At 40.5% G+C, this 22,895-nt stretch overlaps 1 protein-coding gene across 3 annotated transcripts in view; it reads left to right on the top strand.

The window, feature by feature from the left end:
• The first annotated feature begins 1,924 nt into the window (after positions 1 to 1,924).
• ccdc88b (coiled-coil domain containing 88B) overlaps positions 1,925 to 22,895 on the top strand; it is a 48,577-nt gene continuing 27,606 nt past the window's right edge. The window contains exons 1-10 of one of the 3 annotated variants that reach the window (XM_084353866.1): positions 1,925 to 1,997; positions 4,298 to 4,446; positions 5,971 to 6,079; positions 13,843 to 13,912; positions 14,107 to 14,165; positions 16,636 to 16,719; positions 17,578 to 17,718; positions 19,466 to 19,611; positions 19,976 to 20,057; positions 21,124 to 21,282. In XM_084353866.1, coding sequence (XP_084209992.1) covers positions 1,986 to 1,997; positions 4,298 to 4,446; positions 5,971 to 6,079; positions 13,843 to 13,912; positions 14,107 to 14,165; positions 16,636 to 16,719; positions 17,578 to 17,718; positions 19,466 to 19,611; positions 19,976 to 20,057; positions 21,124 to 21,282 — 1,011 coding nt within the window. In that variant the 5' untranslated portion in view covers positions 1,925 to 1,985. Of the gene's footprint in view, positions 1,998 to 2,471; positions 2,646 to 4,297; positions 4,447 to 5,970; positions 6,080 to 13,842; positions 13,913 to 14,106; positions 14,166 to 16,635; positions 16,720 to 17,577; positions 17,719 to 19,465; positions 19,612 to 19,975; positions 20,058 to 21,123; positions 21,283 to 22,895 lie in introns of those variants that run through there. The other 2 variants (XM_084353865.1, XM_084353867.1) reach the window with 2 other exon arrangements.

Below are 22,895 nucleotides of genomic sequence, written 5' to 3' on the forward strand. Positions count from 1 at the left end.
ACAGCACGCAGGAACACACTCGACAGCACGCTGATCCAACATGTCGTCGGAGGTTGTTTTATAACGCAAAACAGTTGTTAAAATGCTTTCTTATTTGCAAAGAATATATGATGGTGATCTGTCCTAGCTACAGGCATATCCAATGTGTGCTCATTCTTCTTGAATAAAACTCTATCACAGAATGAGGTCGATGAATGTTTTATTTTAATCATAACAATAATTGATAATCATTAAAACACAGGTTTGTGGAGGTTGATACAGGAGAGGTGAGGCTGGACGTTTGGTTTCAGGCATCCTTCAAACCAGGACTGTCAGGATAAAAGATCTTCATTACATGATTATCGTGGCCAAATGAATATATATCCTATATATATTTACATATCGTGATATCTATGAAAGTTTGAATTTTTTCTACTTTGCTTTGGTTTACTGTTGTTTTATTCTTCTTTTTAACAAATGTATTACACTAAAAGTATGAGAATAGCGAGGTGGAAAGAGTTTGCAACGGACAGTTACACATAACAAAAAGTGAAAAGGCAACCAGATGAGCAAATGTATGTAATACAATGTGATACAAACTCAGAAATATTTATCCTTTCCATAACTGAATAAACAAGCTGTTCTCAGAGGACAATAAGGTCCCAAGAACACTGTTTGAAGCTAGAAAGGTGGCAGGGTCCGCCAAATATAGACAAAGTAAAACAGTATGAATGCGTTGCTCTTTAAGGTCAGTTTGTTTATTCAATTATTCAGTTGTGAAAAGGAAGAGTTTTTAATTTAGTTTGTTGAGGCATAAAATTCGGTCAATGAAGAACCATTTCCTTTCCTTTTCCTTCACAAAACTAGTGCACCTTTAATGTGCAACACAGCAGCAGCTGGGTATAGAAAGTTAATTACTGCAGTTAGTTTTCTTAAAGTGGCAACAGACAGCTCAACAATCATTTAGTCTTTCATAGAAAAGGATCTCCAGTTGACCTTCCTTTAACCGGGTGACCACGTGACTGGTGGCAGACAAAACTGGATAGTGATAGCAAGGTTAATAGGGAAGCAGTGCAAACACTGGTTTCATTATTCTAACTCCTTTACATTGTGCCAATGACTGAATTTTCTTTTTGTTGGGTATCTGGGTCTGTCTTGGGTGACAATTCTGTGTTCAGCTGTGTGTAAGAACTGACTATGAGGAATTGCTTGCAAAAGTATTCATTTGATTGAATATCTTACTAAGTGATATTACTTGAATATCACTGTTGTGTCACAATTACTTAAGAAAACTAACTGCGGTAGCTGACTCTCTAACTCTATACTGTGTCCTCTAAGTGAAGGAAGACACCTATTGATCATCTGCGTGCTCAAGCGGTTTCATCTGACTGTGAAACAGACCACATGATAAAAATAAACACCTATAAGCTGTAGCTCAGGAGGTAGAGCGGGTCGTCTAGTAATCGGAAGGTCACTGGTTCGAATCCCGGCTCCCCCCAGTTACATGTCGAAGTATCCTTGAGCAAGATACTGAACCCCAAATTGCTCCTGATGAGCAGCTGGCGCCTTGCATGGCAGCCTCCGGCATCAGTGTATGAATGTGTGTGTGAATGGGTGAATGTGGCATGTGTTGTAAAGCGCTTTGAGCTGTCCGAGAGGACTGGAAAAGCGCTATATAAATGCAGACCATTTACCATTTAAACCCATATCCTGACTAGAATGAGTCTCTACAAAATGACTAACACTGTTCAGCAGGTACAGAGATATGTGTTCATGTAACAGGAAGTGCTGCACCAAATAAGACAACTTCCCCTGGTGATGTTGTTATGGAAATAATGATGTAATGCGTTTTTAAATGGGCAAATAGGAACTTTATTTTTTATTTGTTTAAACCACCAGAGGTCGCTATTGCACAGCGCTTGGATTTGATTTGAATACGTTTTAATACTGGCAGCACTACATCCCCGACACGTTTAATAACTGTAATAACTCCAGTCGTCGTGTTCATGAGAAAACCAGTAAGTTATTGAGCTGAAAAAAATTTTTGAGGTTGCGTGGGTTTCTTATGCAAATAACCCGCTCCATAATAACTGTAATTCACACTGTGCAGCAACGTGTTTTGAGGCATGTCATATGTCAAATAAATGCATTTTCACATTCATGTATATGAAACATACCGGATATAAAAAAAATGTGATATTAACGAGGCACAAGAGCGTCAATCCCCGTAGGCCCGCACCAAACTCCATTCACTTTTCGTCACTTTTTGTTTATTTTCAGTCTCCTAGGCTATAATCTGTGCAGATCTCTGTGCGGGCCTACCTTAGCCGACGTGTGGAGGGCGTGTGTTAATGTCGGCTAGGAGGGGGAAAAAAAAGAAGCAACATGTGCGTTTAGTAAATTCCGGTGTGGTTTTGCAATGAAACTGACGCACAGTCAGAGAGGAAGAGGCAGGGAGGAGGAGGGGAAGGGCTGCAGAAATGTCAAACTACTTCACTTGACACAAGATGGATTCCCTCTCTTTGATTCATTGCATGCATGGCGTTGATAATCTACTCTTTAATTAGCTGCCTTCTGTAGTGTTTCACAGCTCTCGTGGCACAACAATGGACTCTAACATTATGGAGATAATAGAGGAATTCATGGAAAGTGCGTTGGCGCAATGGGTACGTCATTTATCATTTATCACTCTCAGTTAGAGAAAAGGTCATCTTTTCTACAGGCAGGAGAAGGGAATCAAACAGTGTTAAATCTGTAGAAATCAGCCTTGGACAGAGGCTTATTCTGAAGTGAGCACTATTATTTCCAGTCACAAACACTCAGTATCTTTTACAGCTCTTCCTGTTCCATTTACTCTAATGAATACAAAAGTGAGAGTAGAATAAACAGCTAAAACAAAAGCCTAGATAAAGCCTTCTTGCTATTGTGTTCAGCAAAACAAACACCCTACTTCTCCTTTTGGCAGCTTCCCTCGCCTCTTAATGGCCAACTTTTTTCCTCCTAGCCGTGAAACTTCCGTGTCCTTGGGCCGTCTCTCATTTGAAACTAATACAAAGTTATGTGCTGTGTATTAAAGAGAATACAATACCAACACAATCGCTAAAATATGTTGAGGATTTGTTGGGTTTGTAACAGACTGAATTTCCAGCTGGGCTTTCCACATGGGAAACCAATCAGCCCAAGGGGATTTTTTCTCCCTCTTCTGGTCAATGAGCAGTATTTATGATATAATGTGATACTGTACTGAACCTTGAAGGGTACTCTTTTAATGTTGCCCTCTTCCAAAGAGTGGGGGTCAGAGGTGAGGCTCAACAGGATGCCCGCAGCTGGCTCAAGGGCGCTTCAGCAGTGTGGTTATTCACTGACACGAGAGCTTTCACCCTGCCTCACATATGCTGAAGGACATCCACCGGTGTCGCTCTCTGTTTATCCTGTCGCGCAGGGTCTCGAGCTGCTCTGCCTCACCTTATCATACTGAACCAACTCGAGCTTGTTACTCTGTTTACCGACAGTGCAGTTTTTAGAAGGTGCAGGTGGGAATAAGCCTCATTATATTGCAGTTTGCATTGGCACAGCTCTTCTTAGCACAGAGAGGGAGAGACCTTGGCTTCAGTCCTGCTTGGCTGCCTGTCACTGTGAAGTGCTTCCCAGTGTGAGAGCACAGATTCCACCTGTCCAGACAGGTGCACCAACTCAAGTGGCTTCCTGTGTGAAAATGTTTGAACCTCTCCATCCCCCTCTTTGTCTCTTCCTCTCTTTTTGTACCTGCTTTCTGCTCCTGTCTGTCTCCCTTGTCCTTGTCAAAAAAAACCTAAAAAACAATGCACCAGTCATTACGTCACAAAACCTTGCTTTGGTGCCAGACTATGGTGACAGTCTCTGGGAGATTCATGGCAAAACACACCTAGCATATCATCAATGACATCTGGTGAAGAAATGCCTCCAGAAAAGTAAAAGCACACACTTCGATTCATTTGATTTCTTTTGGGAGAAGCTCCTTTTCGCAGCGTAGTTGCAGTCTCATCAGCGATACTGCCTGTTTGATCACGGTATTACCAGCCCTGTCAGTCATTTGGAAAAAGAAATCAGTTGTTAACCTTCTCTCTGAAGTGTGCTCTGTTATTTTCTGCAGGCATTTCATCTTCAGAAGTCATACGACGTAGATATCTTGTGTTTTTCTCCATGCATCTCCCATAGACTTCAATACAGCTGTCACCACAGTCTGGCACCAGAGCAAGATTCAGTGACGTAGCGACCCTTCCTTCTTCTTCTCTAGTTTCCCTGGTACTCACTCATGCTTTTCCCCTGTCTCCTTCAGGTTCAGCTGTTTGACAAGATGGTGGACAGAGAGGACGGCGTCCCGCTCTACAGCCAATACATGGAAGTGAACTCAGTTTCCCAGAGTGCCCGGGATCGCTACATGAGGCTGACCAATGGGATTTTCCTCAACGAGGTCATGCGGGTCATGTAAGATTGATCGAGATTTTCTTGCTTCATTGCCTCGATGTGGTGGCTAGACAAGGGGAAAATGAGAACAAATGTGATGGTTTCCAAGTCAATCTGTCATGTAGAATTAAACATAAAGAATTTAAAGTGCTTATTTTAAGATATTTGTGGAAAAATGTAATGTTGAAAACAGAAAAATACATTTGTTTAACCTCAAGTGGAAATGGAAAACTTTTCGATTTCCTCCCTCCCAGTGTGTAGCTGTGGTATTCCTGTTGCCACTGCTGTTGCAAACACATTAGCAACATGGCTACCGCTAGCAGCCTGCCTTCTGTCCAAAGCAAAAAACAAAAAAGCTGTAAGAACCTCAATTTGGCCTAGAGATCACAATCTAAGTGCTGTAAAAAAAAAAAAAAAAAAGGCAGAGTTAAAGCGTCGGTTGTTTTGATTGTAGGCTCGGTTTGTAACTGAACAATCTAGTAGAAAGAGTGCAGGTTGTGAACCGTCTCAAGTCCAAGTGGTAAAGAGAAACACATGTCAAGGGGGGAACAAAATCTAACACTGGCGCACTCTTCAATCTTACTTTTCCTCAGTTTCTATCACTCTCCCTCTTCGTCTTCTTTGGCTCCTCCATGAGTGGGGTATTTTTCTTTACACAGTTATTCCAGTTTGTCCATCGTTACCTGGGGATAGTGACCGGGGAAAACAACAATAACAATAGTAGACGCTCTTCCTTTGTGCCGTAATTTGACCTTCAATTTGGCGGGAAAAATCGTGGCAGACTGAAAAGCATAGTAAACCCGAGGCTTATAGGAAAACAGTCTATTGCCATGAAATCTTGTACATACGTTCATGGTCTTCAGAGGATGAACATTGCTTTTGTTTATCCTCTGACCTATTCCCTTGTAATCACTTTGGTGCACCCCTGAAATGCCGAACTAAGATATTGAACTTGCCTTTTTAATATCAGTATTTTAGCTCTGTTATTATTTGCACTGCTAGACCTGAGTGCTGCCTCACAGAGCTGCTGGCATGACTGCAGGCTCTTAGTTTTGTTTTTACTCGCATAAAATTCGATGTAACATTCATCACATTCCCTTTTGTAACCTCGCATTGTTCTGCAGCCTGTGTGAAAGGATGGCATAAATGTACGACCCATTCATATTTGCCACAAATTTCCAGTGAATCATGAAATGGGTTCCTGCATATGTGCCAGCCTGTTAGTCATCTTTAATGAATTCCTTATCTTTGTGCTCAAATTTCAGCAGCATAAAGCCTTTTTCTCTCTCAAACTGGCAAGACGAGATCTTAGTCTGTGTTTGCCGAACAGCTGATAAATTTGGCCTGACCTAAGCCACGTTATTTCAACAAATAATTGCATGTGGATTCTCACCGCCTGCTTCTCAGGCTCATTAAAATTTTATCCACTCTCTGCTTAAATGCACCATTGCATAAGGACTTCTCATCTGGAGAAAAGTGGCGCCGGGCTGTTTGATCAAGCCACAGCAAAAATTCACTGCTGTCTCTTTTCTGTGTTCGTCCCAGAGACCCGAACCCCAAGGTGGAGCGGCTGTACGCCAGCGAGAGAGATGATCACATGCTGAGAGTCCAGAACTTTTCTATTTTGAATCGGCACCTCAGAGCCTTCTACCAGGTGTGTGTGTGTGTGTGTGTGTGTGTGTGCAGGGGGCAGGGGGGATTGTGGTGGTAGATCAGATCATCAGTGATGGTCTGAGAGTCAACAGAGCATACACAAGTTTTCTCTAAACATGTCACAAAAGGGATGAAACCCACTGAATGAACTTTCAGTCCTGTTACCCTCTTGCACTGTTATTTGATTCCTGAGATAGAATTTGTGACCACAAAGGAAATAAGTAGTTTCCCTTTTAACTTTATCTCTATTTAAAGGGGCGCTTTGTAACAATTTGTAGAAATGTACATGTATTAATCACTTTTTAATTGGCCGTATGTGAGCAGATTGTAACGTGACATGAAAAATAAGACCGACCCTGTCTCTCTCGGTCGCCTGTTCAAGGCTGTGGGCGATTTGTTTAATGCTGTTGGACTGTGGGCTTCTTTGTGAAGGACTCAGGTCTTATTTATACATTCTCGTGTGGCTCGTTTCAGTGCCTCTCTCTGCTCCGCTAACAGAGGGCAACAGCAGCTACAGAGCCACTTTAACTTCATTTTTGTGCACTTTTAAAAGCATAAAGAGTAAATAAAACTTTATGTAGGCCTAAGTAATCCAAAAGGGCCTAAATTCTACATTTTAAAAAATCATCTAGTGCAAATATACATAAATAACAAATTTTTTATGCATAGCTTTTTAAAAACAAGTTAATATTAGGTAAACAAAAACAAATTAATGTGGTCTTCTCCATGAAAAGGTATTAAACTATGGTATTCCCAAGGTCAAGAATGATCTTTCTCTCCAAACAAACCAATATATAATAAATAATATTATAGTTTAATTGTCAGTGTGCATTTAAACTTTACCAATCAGTATTTTTATTCTAACAGGGAGATCAAATGGCTCTGTGTAATGTGTCTCTGGTGATAAATCCATAGAGACGTGTCAACTCAGATGTTCCCCTCAGCCCTATAGAGCTTTTTAGTGCCTTTAAGCTCATTGTTTTGGTTTTATTGGTCCACTGAATGAAGAAGAAGATATCGCTGAACACTTGCTCCATGCCATAGAAAGTTTAATTAGGACAACGTTTTGATCCCGTTTGGATCTTCATCAGGTCAAAAATGTTTTGACCAGATGAGCTGATGAAGAAAGTCGGGCATGCAGCTGCAAAATATATTTCTCAGGATTGATTGAGACAAAAACAGAGCTGAGGGGATTTCATATTGGACTTACGGAGCATTATTGGAGTGCCAAAATGCTAATGTTGCTCTGTGTTTGCCGTCAGCATTTGCTAACACTTTCACCTATGTCTGTATTTTGTTTACAGCTTGTTCTGCTGCTCCCAAATGGCCAAAAGAATCAATGAATGTGCCTCAAGGAGTCTACGCATTGTACAGTTGACAAATTTTGCATGCATATGCAGCTTACAGTATCACAAAGGAGCCAAATAACAACCCTGTTGTAGCCAATTCTGAGTGTGCGTCAAAGAAATTAGATGCTGTCTTCAAACGCTAAAACGTTAAAATGTTGATTTATTTTTCAGTCGTGTCCCTCGTTTCTCTCAAAACTAGAAGGTATACTTGAGCATTTATGAAAATATTCTCATTCGCTTTCTTGCTGAGAGTGAGATGAGCGGTTATGAAGCTATATCAGTCAGCGAGCTTAGCTTAGCACTAAAGCTAACACAATGTAAAGCCACAACTTGTCATATTTACACTTCAGTTTAAGCAGGGATGAATAAAACCAGATGTGACGTGTTAGTTAGTAAGCTTCACTTGTGCTGCTGGGCTTATTTTTTTCACTTATTCCTTTATGCTCGGCTAATCGGCTGCTAGCTTTAGCCTCTTATTTAGATGTGAGAGTGAGGTCAATCTTCATCACCTGAGTCCTCGCGATACAGAAAGTGAACTATTCCTTCGACTCTTTTCCCGGGTAGTTTTTAACTCTGCACAAGGAAAACCTCGACAACCTCTCTGCTGTAGGGCAAGTCATTACACAGTGAAGAAATACTGAGGCAAACCTGTGAGACGGTGACACGGACCACGCAATTATTTGGAAATGGTCTGACTCTGGATTGCGCTCCATCTGATGTGTTGGAGAAAAATGTCTTCAATGGCCCTATTTACTTTCTCGAACATTTCTCGCCCCAAAGAAAGTTCTGAAACATTGGTGAAATGGCTTTTTTGTGGATGGACTGAAATGACTCGCAGCTCGTTATAAATAGAAACGTCTTGTAAATATCCTTCTAAAACATAACTCAGGGCCGCAACCAAATGGCGAGGGAGAGGGGGTGACGGAGGAGGGCTGGAGAAGCAGTTGTCTAGCTGTAAGGTAGTAAAAACAGAGGACAAGATGAAGCTCAACTATCCGTCTGAACACATGAATATTTCGCCTGAGGCTAATGTAGAAAGTTTGACGTGTACGGGGGGGGGGGGGGGTTGACGGAGCATTTGCACGAAAGAGAAGATGAAACACAGAAAATTTTCCATCCTCATAAGACGTGTCCCTGCTTATTATCAGGCAAAGGGGGTGAGAAACAGTGGAGGAGCTGAATTCTTTAGCTGCAGCTGTGGCTAGCGGCTTGAGAGAGGAAAGTGAATAAAAATATATCAAATAGCTGTATCATGCGTTTCATAATGTGCATCGAGGGTGCCTGTGGCATGAAAAGGAAATGACACAGTTCTTTCCCCGAAGGATGATTCAAAGGCCGCCGTTCTCAGCAGAGAAAGCCTCCCAAAAGCACGAGTCAGGTGGACTGAACATGCGCTGCTTAGCTTGTCACACGGCATACAAACACGGTCTACAAGGTTTCACTTCCTAATTTTCAGTGAATCACTAATGTCCCTTGAAAGCTCATAGCAACACAAAACACTGGCGATAATTGGGCGGCTCACATCAGTCGGTGGCACGCTACGACTTCACCTGGTGCGCTCAGAATAGGCTCCACGGCTGCTGTGGACTTTTGTCAAATTTTCCTTTTCCTTCTTGCGGCCGTATTTTGACACTGTGTATGTGTTAATGTGAGTGTGTGTATGTGTGAAATTCAATGTCAGTGTGTGTTGTGTTAACCACAGCAACAGTCTACAGTTTAGCAGGGCTTAATTTTCTCTGCTGTGACCTCAGTTCTCTAATACAGCAGTGGAGCTATTCCTGTAGATGATACAGGCTGAAGGCTCTTTTACAGTAAACACTCATCTCTACTGTAATGGCATCTAAAGCACTGTTATTTTATTGTCCTCTGTTCTGTTCTGTTCTGTGATTTTGTCTTCTCTTCTGTTCGATTTATTATATTATATTCTGTTCTGCTCTTTTCTTTTGTGTCTGTTTGTTGTCAACTGTCTCCTCTGGGTAGACAACCGGTGGTTGATTTGCATTATGAAGATATTAACCAGCAAACATGTTCATTTTGTCATTTCCAGCTGTTATTGTTACATTTAAAGATATATAGTTAAACACGGTGGACATTTCAGACTAACTAACGATAGGGAAATTATTGTTTTTGATGAGATATGACAGCATCAAACATTTTATATAAAAGAGATGTATACAGTTTGAAATACTATCATGAAAAAGGACAATTAAGTCATATGAGCTGTTGTGTGATGCAGGGTTTTTCTATGAGGAAGTTACAGTAAACAAACAATGTGAATGGTCTTTTTTGTATTTGTTATATTTTGTTCTATTTCAATTCAGTCACTTAACCCGAACCGGTGTTTTCCGATGTAGGGGTTTGAGAAAACCCCCCGTCACACACTAGCGTATACAATTTCATTTTCATGATGTGATTTAAGAGTGTAGACATCTAATTCACCTAAAATGCATGTTGGATGTTTTCAGCACTTTCACTAACTTTAGTTTAGGAGGCATATTTTACCTTTTGGGGCACAGACAGTTCATTAAAAAAAGCAAAGCAGAAATGAGAGGTGGGACCGCTGTGTTTTTACTATGCGTCTTTAAATGTTACAGCTGAAAATGACAACACAATTAAATCATTTTGCTGATTTCATACCTCCACAATGCAAATCAAGCACCAGTTGTCTACCTGGAAGTAACTGTTGTTGTTACCGTCACTTCACGGTCATTTAGCCCATTTCCTACTCTGTCCTAACCGTGCTATTCTCATCATGTTTGTTCTCTTTTTGTCTAATATTTGTTTTATTCTATAGAATCAATCACAGTGTTCGTTTACCATAACTGTCATGTAGAAAACTGCGTCATGCGCTGGCTTACATACAGTTTAATTAATCTATCATTCATTTAATTCCTGAGGTGGTTGGAAGTCTGATTTACGGTCTACAGAAAATGACAGCTTGAAACTGTCAGTCAGTTTTCTTTTGCCCTGTTTTCTACTTTACTTCATTCTCTTCTCCTCTATTATTTGAAAAAAAAATGTATCCTGTTCTCTTCTAGTCCATCTAAAAGCCTTTTATGCTTCTGAATGGAGACACTTAGTTTTCAGCCTTCTGTTAATGGGATGTTAAATGTTAATTTCTCCTGCCCACTAATTCATTGACCCTCTACATTTAAATGCCTCCGTCCTCGGCAAACCGTGATATTTTTAAGGCGGCTGAACATCCAATAAAGGATGTTTGAATTTACATAAAAATCTACAGATTAAATCTAGTTTGCGCACGTGCACGAAGGCAAAACGAGATAAAGCAAACACGAGACAGCCGAGAGGAGCGCTGAAAATCATAACCCAGCAGCACCAACACAAACAACATAAAGTAGAATTGTTGATAGAAAGATAATGTTGCATATGGAGTTTAATTCTCTCCAGCACTGCAGCCAGCAGCTTGATGAAAAATGTAATTCAGGACTTCTGTAAACAACCCTAGATTAGTTTCAGAGGCAGACTCGCAGAAGGATAACTCCATTTTTTACTGTAATGTCACTGGAAAAGGCTTCTTCTAGAAATTAACCCTGAGAGAAACTGCCCTGGAAATCACAGCACAGCACAGATAGTTGCATCATGTATAACTAATTGTTCATCTCTCTTAGAGAATATAATTATACCGACACGTGATGTATAAAATACAGCAAAGGAGGGCACCAACACCACCCAGTGTGTATTTTGTCTGTATGAAGCCAGAGAGAGAGTTATTATTAAGAGGCGAGAGCATGCAAACAACAACAAGCATCTTCTATATAGTTTATCTCAATGCATCATGAACCACGAGCTGCACGTTGACCAACACAATGCTGCTAATATCCTACATGCCCTGCAGCAGCAGTAACCTCAGGTCGGCGTCACATGCATCTGATGCCAAACTCACACGCGATGGAGTGGTTGCTGAAAGGAGCCTCTTGGTATATTGCCTCGCTCATTGTAAAGTTTATAAATTACAGTAAACGGCAGCAGAGAGAGCTGTAATTGTGACTTGCCGCTTGCTTGTACTCTGGTGAGTTTGCATGGATGCATCGCAGGAGGATGCGAACAGGCTTTCAGAGCAGTTGGGAGAGGAGCAAGCCAACAATGCCAGTGTGTGGCTGTGTGACAGAAACATTTTTAATTAACAGGGAAGTCGCTCTGGTATTTTCTGAGTTTAAAACCACGTATGTAAATTAATAACATATCAGGCAGAAGTCATCTGCTTGGCATGGATGGCGATGTAGGAGGAGCAAAGGACTGTGGGTCCACATGACAAATACTTATAATACTGCTGCCAGTGGAGCCAGGTTTCTGGACCGTCTGAGGCGTCTGCCATCCAGCTTTATTCAGCGTCATTTAGAAGCTGCCAGGAGATTTGTCCAAGATCTTGAAGTGGAAAAGCCCACAAGCTGAAACAGGCTGACTAGAGAGCTGGTGGTCCTTCTGCTAGTCCTAAATCACCCCATTTACTCCTTAATTAGTAATACTTTGTAGCCCAGGACCATTCGCCAAACATCCAGAGCTTATTTTCCTATTTTCAGCTTGTTTTTTTTATTCATGAGCTTATTTTTCTGTCCTTAGAGGATCGTCCACAGCAAGGGCACCATGACCGTGTAACTTGAGGGGGCACATGTCTTCTCACTTTTAAAATGTAATGGCTTCTATTTTTCACAAAGCTTTCTGTTTTAAATAGCTTTTCTGTATTCAACACGAGCCCATCATACAGTGACTAAGCGATTATAACCAACAATGTGAGGTCATGACTTGACATTTAGAAACGGCATTTCAGAATTATAAAATAATAACTATATATGATAATACTTTGAAAAGTACAGCATCAAAACAATCCCATCAAAGCCTGCAACTGAACTCGTTTAAGACCTCTCCATTTTACCGGCAAAAAACATACCTAATTCACACCATAGGCCAATATAGTCTGAACTCAATATTAAATGTTTTATTTTTTTTCATACGAGGTAGACTGTGTTCATGATCAGTTAAAACTGCTCTCGCAGAGTTACGAAACTGTGCCCCCTCAAAAAAACGATTCCCGGGCTTGAAGCTGCTGTAATAAAATTTAAATTTAAATTTAAATTTAATAAAATAAGTGTTAAATAGCTCTATATTCTTACAGTAAACACTGTTAGAGAGTCAAGTCACAAGTCTTTAATTTCCAAGTCCAAGTCGAGTCTCAAGTAAGGCGTCAGTATATGCCAGCAGAAAGTTCACTATGTTTCACCAGCCCTTTTAGCTTAAAGTGCAATAAATTAATAAAATACTTACACAGAATTGACAAGAAGGTAAACGCTATTACATCTATTTTCCTTACCAAACAGACTTCGACTCTCTCTAGCTTCTCTCTCGCTGCATGCCTCTTTTGTCCCCGGCTGCCGTGTCTTGTCGTCCCCTGGTCAGAGCTGCTGTAAATCGCCTCCATACTCTGTAAGGTCTTGGAGTTCGGTGTCCAGCCGTGTTCACTCTCAGGCATTGCTCTACGGCTAACTGAGCCATGAGCTAATAAGCTAACGGTAGCTAGCTGTAGCCAAGGATAACTAGCAAAGAGACAGAGTTGTCGGTTGCTCTGGTGAGCCTTTGAATTTTGGCCACATTTCACAAACAACACCTTTAACTAAAAAGATCTAGTTGGATTATTAAGAGTTATATATTTGAGTGTATTTAGTTTAAGTAGTTTATCAAGCATTTTTGTCTTTGGCAGGACAAATGAAAAGCATCCAGTCACTTAAACCATGTACATTGCCATTATATGTTGAGCACCCCCAAATGTTTTTGGGTACCTTAAATTTGCTTATTTAAAAAAAAAAACTGTGACCAAGATGTATTCTGAGATGGACACTTTACAGTTAAAAATAAAAAACTGCAGCATACCAATACTGATACATCTGATATATCTATCTATCTGTGACGAGCGAATCATAATGGCCTGAATAACATACAGGTCAGGTTCGAGGCTTGTCAGAGGTAATGTGTTTCTGGCTGTGTTTGACGTCAACTGTGATCTTTGTGACTTTGCACCGTGCTGTCGTATTACCCATATTATGCGTATATGTTAACCATAAGGGCAACAGTGGAAACACTCAGGGAGTCAGACACAGGATTGTTATTCATTCATTGAATCTTAACAATGCTTCTTTCACTCCAAGAGAGTTTGATTCAGATTGATTGAGCCACACTTAAATGTATTAAATCTAATTCACACAAAAGCCTCCTTGACCTGGAAGAAAAAAGAAAAGTTAGTCTTATCCGATATCAGCTCTTTGTTTACACCACAAACTGCAGGAAGCTGGTGGAAAGTTTTTCTGTTGTTGTTTACACAGGCTCACTGTGGGCAGACAGACCAGCACATCACATGAAGTTTTTTCTTCGCTTAACTCTCCACATTTATTCTTTTCTTCAGGAAGACATGCAGCAGCTTATACTGATGCCTCTCCCAAATGTTGCCATACTGGGGCAGGACCCCCTAACAGGTACAAGATAACAGCGTGATCCTATCAGTGCCATGTCTCTCAGCGTAGGGAAAGTAATTATACTTTATATACGAGTCCATATCTCTGCTATCTGTGAAACACATTAAGGTGATAATGATAGGGAGGATGGCAGAGGGTGGGGGTGCAGATGATGATGATAATGATGATGATGACAGTTATTTCTGTGTCCTCAGAGGCAGCTGTGGAAGAGCTCAGGCGACTGCTGCTGCTCTTATTAGGATGTGCTGTTCAGGTGATCGCACACTCACACGACTGTCACGCTCTCTGAAGGTCGATAATCACACACGCAGTATTGTTTACTGAACCTGCAGACATTATTAATCAATCTGCATCTAATTTTCACGATTCATCGACTCATTGTTTAGTCAGTGAAATGTCAAGAAAGTGTGAAAAATAATCATCACAGTTTCCAGACGCCTAAAGCCATGTCTTCAAATTGTTTCATTTTAGATTCTTCATTTACTGTCATAAATGACCAGAAAAGGCAGTTGATCCTTATATTAAAGAGGCTGGAACAAACAGCATGTTTGACATTTTTGTAACGATTAATCGATCAAAACAGAACATTTTCTTTCAATCCACAAACCCCAGGGTGTCCAAACTTTTCTCCTTGAACGGCCAAAAATTAAACTTGATGGTGGGCACTGGGCCCAAGTAAGAACCCATTGTATTGTATTGTATTGTTAAGATGCTTTATGTCCATTAATATTCACAGTGGTATTTATTTTACAGCACTTACAATACTGTCTGTGCTAAACAAATCCACTGAATCCACTTTCAAATTGGCTACAGCCTCAAGTTTCTCTTAAGATTATTTTTGTAGTCGTTAGGGATCATAGAAACCTGTGTTTTCATTGTGTAATTTAGAAAAATGACCCCATGTAATTAACGACTAAATATAGTACAAAAATAACTGTATCTCAAAAACCACAAGGAGTTATACCAAATTCTAGCATTGGATTCAGAACAACATTATTTTAAATAATACGTGCTTGATCCAGTGTTTAGCCTCCAATGAATGTTTTGTGATTTTATTTTATTTATTTTAAATCCACTTTATCTACCAGTTGAGGTTTGATAAATATGTGAAAAAAAACCCATAAAATTGGAAAAAGGTATCATTCATTCTTCACTTTATTCTGGTCAAACGCCTGAATATTTAAAATCAACAACAGTTCGACCAACAAGCCAACTATTGATCCATCCATTTGAAATCAGTTCTGTCCTGTATCTGAACCTCATATCTGACTCAGGTCTTGGGAAAAAAATTATTTCGTTAACAGGTCCAAAACTGAGCCTGACAATCTGAGTCAGTAAAGCTTGAAAACCCCTGATTAAAGTAACAACTCAGACTCTCCTCTGGCACCACCCTCAGGTCAAAGCTGACCTGTTTTTGCCCCAGTTGTGATAACGATCGAAAAATGGTAAAAGTTTTCTTTACAGTTTCCATCCATCAAACGATTGTATTCATCAAAAATCATTTTGTTGTCCGGTCTGCACTGAGCATCACAGACTCAGAGGGCTGATAATGTGACACTTTGTTCATTTTAACCTCTTTCATTCAAAAGACTAATGAACAGCATTAAGGCCGTTGTGAAAAAGAGAAAAAACCCGAAAGATGAATTTATTTTAGGCCGATCCACATTGCTAACCTTTAAATAAAGAAATTATCGTGTTACTTTTTCAGTCAGGGGGCTGGATGATGATTCGTTTTGATTTTCGATTAATCTTCTGATTATATTCTTGATAAATTGTTTAATGTGCAAAATGTGATAAAGAAATGTCAATTGTAATTTCTGAGGCCAACGTGCCTTCTTCACTGTGCTTGTCTTGTTTTACTAACAGCCCCAAACCCAAAGATATTTAGTGTACAGTTAACAAACTAATCCAGTGTTTGTTGTTTATTTATTTTCTTTTTTGAATGCACATTACGGCATAATTGTTGATCATTTTTATGTTTGTATGTCGAGCTGCGACTAGTTCTTTTTCTCTTTTTGTTTCTTGACAAAGTAGCTGTGTTTTGTTTCAGCCCCGATGACTACGCCATTGTGGGACTTGATTTTAGACCCCGATAACTGTCACTTACATTTTTATATTCTCTAAAAATAGATTACAGTATCAAGTCTGATATAACCACCTTCCACCATATTTCACCAGACAATTGGGAATAAACAAATAAGCACAGAAACAAAAAGAAGAGCCATGAGATGACAGAAGGGCACTTAACAACAACAGTTTGAGTTTCTTCACCTGCAAATTGATGTTGTGACACCCCCTGTGCTATTTTTTACATTCCCTCCGTCTGACCTGTAATACTTGGTATTTAAATGTGTTAACAAAATGTCTTTTTAATTTTTTTGTTAATTAGTTTTCACAATAGAAAAAGAAACATTATATATTACTAAGATACAGGGGGAAAAACAATGCATCTTTATAATCTTAAATGAAGGTTCTTGTAAATTCCTTCTGCTCAAACTGTAACCCTGTCTGGGTTAAACTTTTAATGAAATGAAAGTATATCTGTGCTTAGCAGCAGACATAATTAATACATGGGCTAATTAGCCGACCAATAGCGTGATCAAGAGGTTGTTAAGGAACCGCATTCTGCCCGTGCACTACCACTTCAATGGGTCTGATCTAGATTTCAGGCTGATATACTGTATTATATTGATTAAGTCTATTTCATCCCTGCGTGTCTGCAGTGTGAGGCGAAGGAGACGTTCATTCAGCAGATCCAGTCTCTGGACATTGAGACCCAGGCAGACATTGCCAGCTGTATCCAGGAGGTACGTTTAAGTATTAATCAAATCAAGGTCCCCCCCCTCCCAGATATAAAAGACATTCGCCAACTGACCAGTATGAGGAGATTTTATCCAGGGGAGACACTTCTAAGAGGATTTTTGTTCCTAAATATGATTGATCAAAGAATTTCTTCACTGTGTGGCCTGCAGACACACAGTGAAGAAACTATTATACCTTCTGCTGGGGCTTCAAGTGAGTCTGAAAATGAGCTACTTGTTATTCTGCTGGCAGCCTTTAAAGGACCTCTGGGTGCCCCTTGCTGCCACCGTGGGATGGATCCTCCACCCCTCATGTCCACCTCCCCACCTCCACCTCTGTCAAATCATCCTCTCTCCCTCGTCTCTTTTTCTGCCATGCTCCGCTTTCCTCTCCAATAAAGCCCAAATGCCAAATTGTACTCTTTTAAAAATACCCCCCGTGAATAATTGCCGGCATTACGAAAACAGCATGCTGCATACCAGTGTGTCTGAATTACAGTAGCAGCATGTTGCCCAAAAGCCTTTTTGGTGCCAGCTTCCTCAGTCTCATAAATCACCGAGGTGAGAGGTGCTCTTCCTGTGTGGATGGATGCACCCCCTGCTCGCTCTTCATATGCCTTCCACCCGAGGACACTTCAAACCTGTCTACATGATCATTAGTTTCACACACATTAGTCAGGCATCTTTGGACACACTTCCCCCGACATATGTGTGATTTTTTTTTTTTTTTTGCATCTCTGCTTGGTATTCACACAGCCTTCACACTGACTGGATTGTTTGTCGCCGGATCTGCCATTTTGTGTCAGGTTTCCCAGACGCCCATTGATCTTATCATAGAGAGCTGATAAACTGTCCTTGCTGCAGGTGACTCAGGATCCTCGCGTGGTGCTGCCGCTCCGCTGGGAGGAGCTGGTGGAGGATGAAGGTGCAGACTTGCAGCTGGTGTTCAACTCCATGGCCAAACAGATCCAAAGTCTGCTGGCACAGAGAGACACACACCTGGAGGTACGCGTGCACAAATTATTTTAAAATGCACTGAGATTGTTGTAACCACATGTACTTCGCCTTATGTACGCTAAAATATGGGTCAAGTTAAAGTTAAGATCAGATGCTTTTACTTATACTTTTTATTCAAGTACTATTCGTATGGGTCACTTTTACTTTTCTCAAAGTAATATTATATTTTCTACTGCATTTTGTCTCCCTCTGTCCTCTTACACAAGGTAATAATATGCTACACAAAGCTGTTTATAAGTGAGCCTTAGACGTGCTTGTAGATGGATTTTCTAAACCTTTGGACAGAGCCGAGCTAGCTGTTTCCCCCTGTTTCAAGTCTTTACGCTAAGCTAAGCTAACTGGCTGCTGGCTGTAGCTTAATATTTACCAGACAAACTTGAGAGTAGTATCAATTTTCTCATCTAAATCTTAGTAAGACAGTGATTTAGTGTATGTGACATGTTCACGGACATGTTCCTAAAATTTTGCAATATTCTATTAAATCATCTGATGATGTTCACACGAATGAGAGAAGCTATGGAGAAGCATTCAAGCATTGAATAATACAGCTGATTGGAAATTGCCTTATTGGCCATAAAGAGACACTAAACTGCTTTATCACTTTATCACCTTCTACATCTGTTCACACACACGTAGCTAGCAGTGATGTGGTTATCTATACATTGCATGAACTTCCACAGATGTTTTTGTGCCTTTCATGATTTGCATGTAAATCTTTTGTGGTTTAAGACACACACCGCAGAGTGTAACAGCAATTTTCAATTCCTGCTGAGGACCTTTGATGCATGTCTGACATTTATGTCAAACATAGCAGCACCACGATAATGAGAAAAATCTGTTTATTTCTATGAAGTCATAAAATTTAATTAACTGAAAATTAGGACATGCATAAGTAAGTGCAGCACTTGTTTCATCGCGGCGTAATTGAGTCACATATTTGATCAACATTTCATATCTCATGCTGCTCAGATCTCACATTCAGTTTGTTGCCGTTCTTCACTGCGCACAGCTTCAATGATTCTGCCGTGTAGCCAACAAAAGCTGATATTAAAATGGTATCTCAACTGAGACTGTAGGATAGATTAAATTTCAGAAAACACAAGTATACGGTGGGATTTGAGGCTGACAGGAGAAGCTTTGCATCTTTTTTTAAATTAAAAAAATAACAATATAAGAAAGATTAGGTGCATGTCCACCTCCAGTGTCTGAATAAAGGACTGTAGTGAAAGTATTGTGAGATATCCTACGAGGGTCAAGGCTTTTTATTTATTTATTACCCCGTATATCATCTTCTTTTCTAAATATGACTCTGTCACCCTTAAATCCACTGAGGATCCACTTACATCTGTTACCAGTCTGAGCTGGATTAAGGCGCCTGTTCTGAATTTTTATTCTTGAGCCACTACCGAGGTAGAAGCTCAGCCACTGAGTGACATTAGTGCAGGCAGTTTATCAGATCACATGCAGCTTCCTCTGGATGCTTTATGCTGCTTTTTTCACATATGCATTAGAAGTTCCCAAAACCTGTAAACACACATTAATGTGTAAAATCTGTGGAGTTATTCTTTATTACTCACTGACCAAACTGACTAAACTAAAAAGTTTTCGAGTATCAATTTTTTGTTTCCAACCTCTTCTTAGTTCTCTCTTTATCTCTCTCCAAATATTTAATTTCCTGCGTCCTCTTTGTCCCTCGCCACATCTATCGCCCCGTCTCTTCCCCCCTCTCTCCCAGAGGATGGCAGAGCTGTGTCGGGACCGGGAGGGCCAGGCTGACACGACCACGACGGCCCTGGGTAGTCGCAGCGAGGAGCCACCCCAAGGTCTGGCGCTCCAGCTGGCAGACAGCAAGGCCAAACTTCGCCGCCTTAAACAACAACTGTGAGTGTGTGTGTGATGGAGAAAGCTCATAAGAACCTTCAGAAAAGTTGCGATAAAGGTCGAGACTAAAAAAAGTGCACATGATTTTGTCGCACGGCACACAAAACTGTGAGTTGTTACTCAGCAACGAGTAAGAAACAAATTAGGTACTCACTGTTTTAATGCAGTTCACATAGTGTATTAATATAGACTGAATCATAAAGATCACTGCTAGCCAATTATAATTTCTGCATATATATGTGTTCTCACGTTTTCTAGCAAACATATAAGCTAATGTAAAAAATAAAATAAAATCAGCACAAAAATACTGATTTAAGAATCGCCTTTCTGGTGCTGATGGTTTAATGTTTGACTTGTTTTTTAGGGAGGATAAAGGGGATCAGATATTGGATTATAAGCAGGAGATTCAAACCATGGAGGAGCAACTCAAGAAACATCAGAAAGAGGTACATGAAGTCTGATTTACACTGCTGGATTCCTCTGTAGGAGAGGAGGAGAAGTCCTCGCTTTGGGCTCACAGAAAGACTGTCAGGCATAAAACTTGACTAGTTTGGCAACAGCTCTAACAGGGTGTACATTAGGCTGGAAAACATTAGAGCACAGCCAAGAGCTCAAAACACAGGTGGCTTTTAACAGCCAATAAGTAAATCCCTCTTAGGTTATGTATTTAGCAGAAATTAGACTACACACATTGCAGCCAACTGCAGTTTTGTCCAGAAGAACATCACTGTCACACTTCTCTTTCAGTTTGACTTGAAAGAAACAATCCAGAACAAAAGTATAGACATGGAAGTGTGAGCTCATGATGCTCCCACTGAGAAAAAGCCTTCCTTCAATCATTTACTTGTATTTTTAAATTGAGTTTTAGAAATTTAAGAGAAATTTAATTAGAAATACACTTGCAGATCAGAATCAGGTTTATTTCCAAGCAGGATTTCACATACATGGATTTTGCCTTGGTGTTTTGGTGCATATCAACAATAAGCATTTTAAGCACAACTACACTTACTGCCTCGCGGTTGTATGCCTCGTCACACCGGTCAAGTTTCTTTTCCTGAGCTCTGGCACTGAATAATGGCCAGAACATTTTTTGCAGAATATTATGATGAAGTCGACCTCCGACCTTTTAGATTGGAGATATTATTCGGCGCTGCATTAAAAGTTGTGTGTGTTTCGGGGGTGTCTTCATTTAAATTCCCACCCTTAACTTAACCTAGACCTAGTTCTGATATAAACTTTACACTCAGATCTTGTAGAAAAATAATACAGCAACAGGTTTTTAATTTTCTTCCTGTCCCTGTGAGGACATTTCAACCTCATAAGCTGTGTAAACACACACACGAAAAAACATACACACACACACTTTTCCTTCATCCTGTATTACACTTTGTCAACATTTGCTTTGCTGCACATCCCCGATCTGTTGACAGCCTTTTTTGACCTCATCCCCACTGGTATATGAACGTGTGTGTGTGTGTGTGTGTGTGTGTGTGTGTGTGTGTTTGTGTGCAGAACCGTACTCTGCAGGGTGAGGTGAGGGGCATGCGTGCACTGCGGGATGAACTGGACTGCGCCCGAGAGCGAGCTTCACGGTCCGAGCAGCTCCAGACTGAGCTTCAGAGCTGTAAACACAGATTGCGCAGCCTGGAGCTAACCCGCACTCAGCTGAAGGTACGCACACACATTTGCACCACGCACACACACACACACACACACACACACACACACACACACACTAAAAAAGCACAGCTCTCCATGCACACTTTTGAATAAGTCATTTAAACTAGAAAGAAAACAAGCAGCACTGCAGCATCTACACCATGAAATACATTCAAATTGTTCCGTCAGTAAAGTTACACACTGGGATCAAACACACTCACGGAGCCTTTACACACACAAACACACACTTTTACAAAGCCAGGACTTCATATGTCCACATCAAGACAATCCCATTTTTAACCTTCTCTGAGTGGCTATTATTTTATCAAAAGAAGTACTGTACCATTTCATCTCAGAAGCCTCTTACGGCCCTGAGCGTTTCAATCAAGAGGGAGTGTGAACAACTCTGGAGCTCAAAGCCAACGAACGAGATTACACTGTGTGATGTCATCAGGATTTACCGCCCCGAGCCGCTTCATTGACAAAGAGCAGGAGTATGGCTTCAGTTATTGGAGCTTTTACACCCAAATGAGATTTATTCTGAGGTAGTATAACAGTTCGGAGGCAGAAAATGTGCTCGTATCCTTGTAACACACCTCACAGTGTCCTCGCTGTCACCTTCTCAGTCTTATTTGATTTATTCCGCCTTCATGCTGCATCACCGTGACAGCCCAAATTAGCTGGCGGGAGAATTTTCTCTCATGTTTGGGTTCATAATTAATTTCCCAAATTCACAGTGATCCTTTGTGCGGTTGATAAAACCAGAGGAGCTAATGTTGAAAGGGTCTTTTCTGCATAGTATATGCCATTATTCTTAATCCAATACCTAATTCCATTATAACAACATTGTACTCACCAAATTAATTATAGAGAGCTGAGAACAGAGAGAGAGAGAGATCACTACAAGAAGGTTCAGGGGGTAAAAAATATAATGAGACAGGTTATTACCAACATTTAGTGTGTGCTCACTTCAGGTTTAACCTCTAAATCAAGTGGTTCAGATAACGTGGCTCAACTGTTGGCTTCTTCACAATCTGTGAACTTTGCCTAAATGAAAAAGAAAATACAAAAAAACCCTTATCAAATACGTGAACAAGACAAAGAGTCTGATCAATGTTCAGTGCTTTCAGTGGCCAACATCATCACAGTACACACACCATTAAAGTTTGTATAAGACTCATATGTTTTGTATGTTAGCAGCACAAGTAAGGCAAATACATTAAAAGTTATATATACATTACAATAAACCAAGTAGCCTACAGTGAGAATGCAAGAAAGATCAGTGGTTCCACTGGGGATTGAACCCAGGACCTTCTGCGTGTAAAGCAGACGTGATGACCGCTACACTATAGAACCTCTGTAGGAGGACTTGGATCAAGATTGTGTGCTTTTCAAACGTCTGACACTACAGTCCTAATACCCAGCTCTATGTTCAGTTCGATATCCTGCCCTCGTTGTGACCCTTGCTTTGTATTTACACCAAAAAAGTCCCGCTTTACTAATGATTTCAACACAAAGAACAGAGGTGGCGAAAGTTCACACTGTCTTTACTCAAGTAGAAGTACAGACACTTGAGTAAAAACAAGGATTTGTCCGAGCTGTTTGTAAATGCGCCAGAAAGACAG

Source organism: Pagrus pagrus, assembly GCF_965226575.1.
Source record: "Pagrus pagrus genome assembly, chromosome: 5".
NCBI lineage: Eukaryota > Metazoa > Chordata > Actinopteri > Spariformes > Sparidae > Pagrus > Pagrus pagrus.